The sequence below is a fragment of the Buceros rhinoceros genome, unplaced genomic scaffold, assembly GCF_000710305.1.
Source record: "Buceros rhinoceros silvestris isolate BGI_N320 unplaced genomic scaffold, ASM71030v1 scaffold42427, whole genome shotgun sequence".
NCBI lineage: Eukaryota > Metazoa > Chordata > Aves > Bucerotiformes > Bucerotidae > Buceros > Buceros rhinoceros.
Window position 1 is genome coordinate 839 of NW_010424697.1, and position 3,315 is coordinate 4,153.

General features: G+C 38.2%; 1 protein-coding gene across 1 annotated transcript in view; it reads left to right on the forward strand.

The window, feature by feature from the left end:
- The first annotated feature begins 38 nt into the window (after nt 1-38).
- RIOK3 (RIO kinase 3) overlaps nt 39-3,315 on the forward strand; it is a 9,379-nt gene continuing 6,102 nt past the window's right edge. Inside the window, exons 1-5 of the mRNA XM_010140875.1 lie at nt 39-154; nt 1,017-1,162; nt 1,292-1,396; nt 1,910-2,019; nt 2,721-2,864. Coding sequence (XP_010139177.1) covers nt 87-154; nt 1,017-1,162; nt 1,292-1,396; nt 1,910-2,019; nt 2,721-2,864 — 573 coding nt within the window. The 5' untranslated portion in view covers nt 39-86. The remainder of the gene's footprint in view (nt 155-1,016; nt 1,163-1,291; nt 1,397-1,909; nt 2,020-2,720; nt 2,865-3,315) is intronic.

The following is a 3,315-nucleotide window of genomic DNA, read 5'->3' on the forward strand; positions in this document are numbered from 1 at the left end:
CCTGCTGACTTGAATAAAACATTTGTTTGCAGTGTCCATGGGGAGCCCCTAACACAGCATCAATATCATGTTCTCTTGCTGATGTGATGAGCGAACAGCTAGCAAAAGAGCTGCAGCTGGAGGAAGAAAATGCTGCTTTTCCTGAAGCGGTTGCGTAAGTGTAAATCCTGGATTAGTGGTTTCCGTAGTAGTGAAGCCATCTTCTATTTCTCGTGCACTTTCTTACAATGTGCTTAATGTGATATAGTAAATGCTTTAGTTAGTTAGTTTAGTTAGTTATTCTGCTTCTTCAGGTCTTATTCAGTGAAGATGGCTTCCCCAGTTAAAACTCCTCCTAAGATTCTCTTCTCTGTCATCCTTCCTTCTTTCTTGATACTTTCTTTGCATTGTTTTGGGTGCTTTAAGCCAGTCTGCGAGCTACACTTGGAGAAATGTTGTCAGAAACGTTCGTTTTTCTCCTTCCCTTTTGGAGACTCTTGTTACAGTGTTGACTTTCGTTAACAATATTATTTTGAGAACTGTCAGGTCTATAACCTCTAACCTACTAAACTTGGAAGCTCTAAACATAGGCCTAGAACTTACTAGTTCTAAATTCATGTAAATTTTGCCTGCAGTCTTTTCTGTGAAGCAGAGCAAAGCAACACTTTTGTTCTGAAATTTGTTCTTAGTTGTTTATTTATTTATAAAAATAGGTCGGTACATACACACATACACCTGTATGCCTTCTCTCCCTTTCATGAAGGACATCATAAAAACAGAGTCTAATGCTTCTTACAGGATGGTAAACAAGGAAAAGTTTAAGTAATATTTGCATCATAAAGGAATGGAAAGAGAGATGGAGTCATGCTCTGTTAATAGTTAGTGTTGGCTTGGAGGGTGGCGGGCAGTTGAGATCCATTAGTTTCTGTGCAGCTCTGCATGAAGTCCTCTGTGTAGAGTGATGAATGGTGTAAATGGTGTCTCTGTTTGGTTTGCTGTGGGTTTTTTTTTTAAGTTTCTGTTTTCATTTTACGTAGTGTTGCTGAAGGACCGTTTATTACAGGAGAAAATATTGACACTTCTAGTGACCTAATGCTAGCTCAGATGCTGCAGATGGAGTTTGACAGGGAATATGATGCACAGCTTCGGCGTGAAGAGAAGAAGATCAATGGAGATAGCAAAGGTACCCTCATCAGAAGAAATATCTTTGCTTTGGAGATACTCTTGGCATTCTGCTTAAGTCGACAGAGCTGTGAAAAAGCAGCAGTTCCCTGATAAATGACAGACATGCATATTTGTTTTGTTTCTCAAGTTTCCATATCCTTTGAAAACTATCGGAAGGTGCATCCTTATGACAGTGACAGCTCAGAGGATGAGGTTGATTGGCAGGATACCCCTCATGATCCTTACAGAGCAGGTATGTGGCAGTTTCAAACAGTACAGTTTCTTCGGTTAATAGACCTAAGAATACAACACAGTTAAATAAGTTCCTTTGAATGTAAGGAGACATACCACTTGTATGTGAGATCAGATCACCTAACTGGGAGGTGTTATGCAGGAAGTTGGGTGAGTAACTTCAGGCTTCAGTGGATGAACCTGGCAAAATAACTCGTATGTGGAAGGTGTTATGGGATATGCTTATCTGTCAACATTCAGCTAGGGACATTTGCACATGATACTGAGTATTACTGTCTTAACATACCAGCCGTGTGTCTGACATCTCAGGGAAGACGTAGAAGTAAGTCACAGCACAGCAAAAGAAGCTGTCATGTTTGGGATAAAAGAAGACTGCATTAAGATCATAAAATTGAAGCAGTTTGTTCTGTTTAATAAATAAAATTATGTTACTTTTGTGGGCATAGTGGACCCTTTATGATCATTAGTTATGTTTGTTTAGACATAGAGTCTGATTTATTTTTCTCACTGGCAGACAAGCCTACTACTACACCGAGAAAGGGCTTCATAGGAAAAGGAAAAGACATTACTACTAAACATGATGAAGTGGTGTGTGGAAGAAAGAACACTGCTCGCATGGAAAATGTAAGTGAAAACTTAGGGAAACTTTTTTCTGTGAAAAATCGGAAGGCTGTGATTTAATAAAGAACTAATGCTTACCCATCTGTGCTACTGTATACAGTAGCACATTTTTTAAAATATTTTTGATTTTTTAAAATATTTTTTTCTTCATATGAAAGCAATGCAGTGTTTGGATTAGTTATTCAAATTGGCAGTACAAGTTGTGTGGGATTTTTGTTTAATAATACTTGGTTAATTACCACGATTCAAAAATTTGCACAGAACTGTTTGGCAAAACAAAACTATTGGCAAGTTTGATACACTTGAAAATCATAGCTGTCATGTAACTTTTTTTTCTTTAAATTCATTTTGCCTGATGAGCCAAGTAACTAATTTTCAGTCAGTCATTTGACTTTATAGCTTTTCAGTCTGTTTATCCATAGTACGTACCTTCTGTTTTCTTTAATGTGACTGGTGCAACTTCCGCAAATGAGGAAATTCTGCAAGTGCTATTTTTACAGGATGTTAGGTAATCTCATACCAATTTTAGGGTTCTGAGTTTAGAGCAATACGTTTTTAAACATAGCGACAACATTACACAAAGCGAGTTTCGCAAAGGTCCTAATCTAGCCTAGGTTTTTGCAAATCAGAATGAGTTTCTGCTTGTGCCAGCTTCTGGTATCTGCTAGTAACAGTGCTTGAATTTCCATTATTTCTGCTTGTAGTTTGCACCTGAATTCCAGGTTGGGGATGGAATTGGAATGGACTTAAAGCTGTCAAATCAGGTCTTCAATGCCTTAAAGCAACATGCGTACTCTGAGGAACGTCGAAGTGCAAGGCTCCACGAAAAGAAGGAGCACTCCACTGCTGTATGTTTTTAATAAACTCTGTGTATTTATAATCTTGTGTAGCAGCCAAACACTGCTTTGGTAATTCATGAAACATTCAAATTTTTTTAGAACAGTTAAGTTATCTTCTGCTAACTTTGCTGAAGGAGATGGTATCAGCCAGCTCCTACTAGAAAAAGCCTGGTTTTATTTAAGCTGTATTACTGTGAGAGCTGTATCAAAACAAGAGCAGGCAGCTTCTGTTTTTTCCTCTTTGTCTTTAAATTTAGCTCTTGATCAGCTACAATGAATAATCTGTCTAGAAATTCTTTTAGAAATCATCCAGAGCGCTAATCCTCTGCAGCTGACTCCAAGTATCTCTCTTCATAGCAAGTTGCAGGAAGATGAGGTGACCTAGTAAACTCTGACGTAATAAATTAGGAGTTCAGTTGATCTGCTCTGTGAGTGAGTTTAGAGCAGGGCCTCTGGTGAT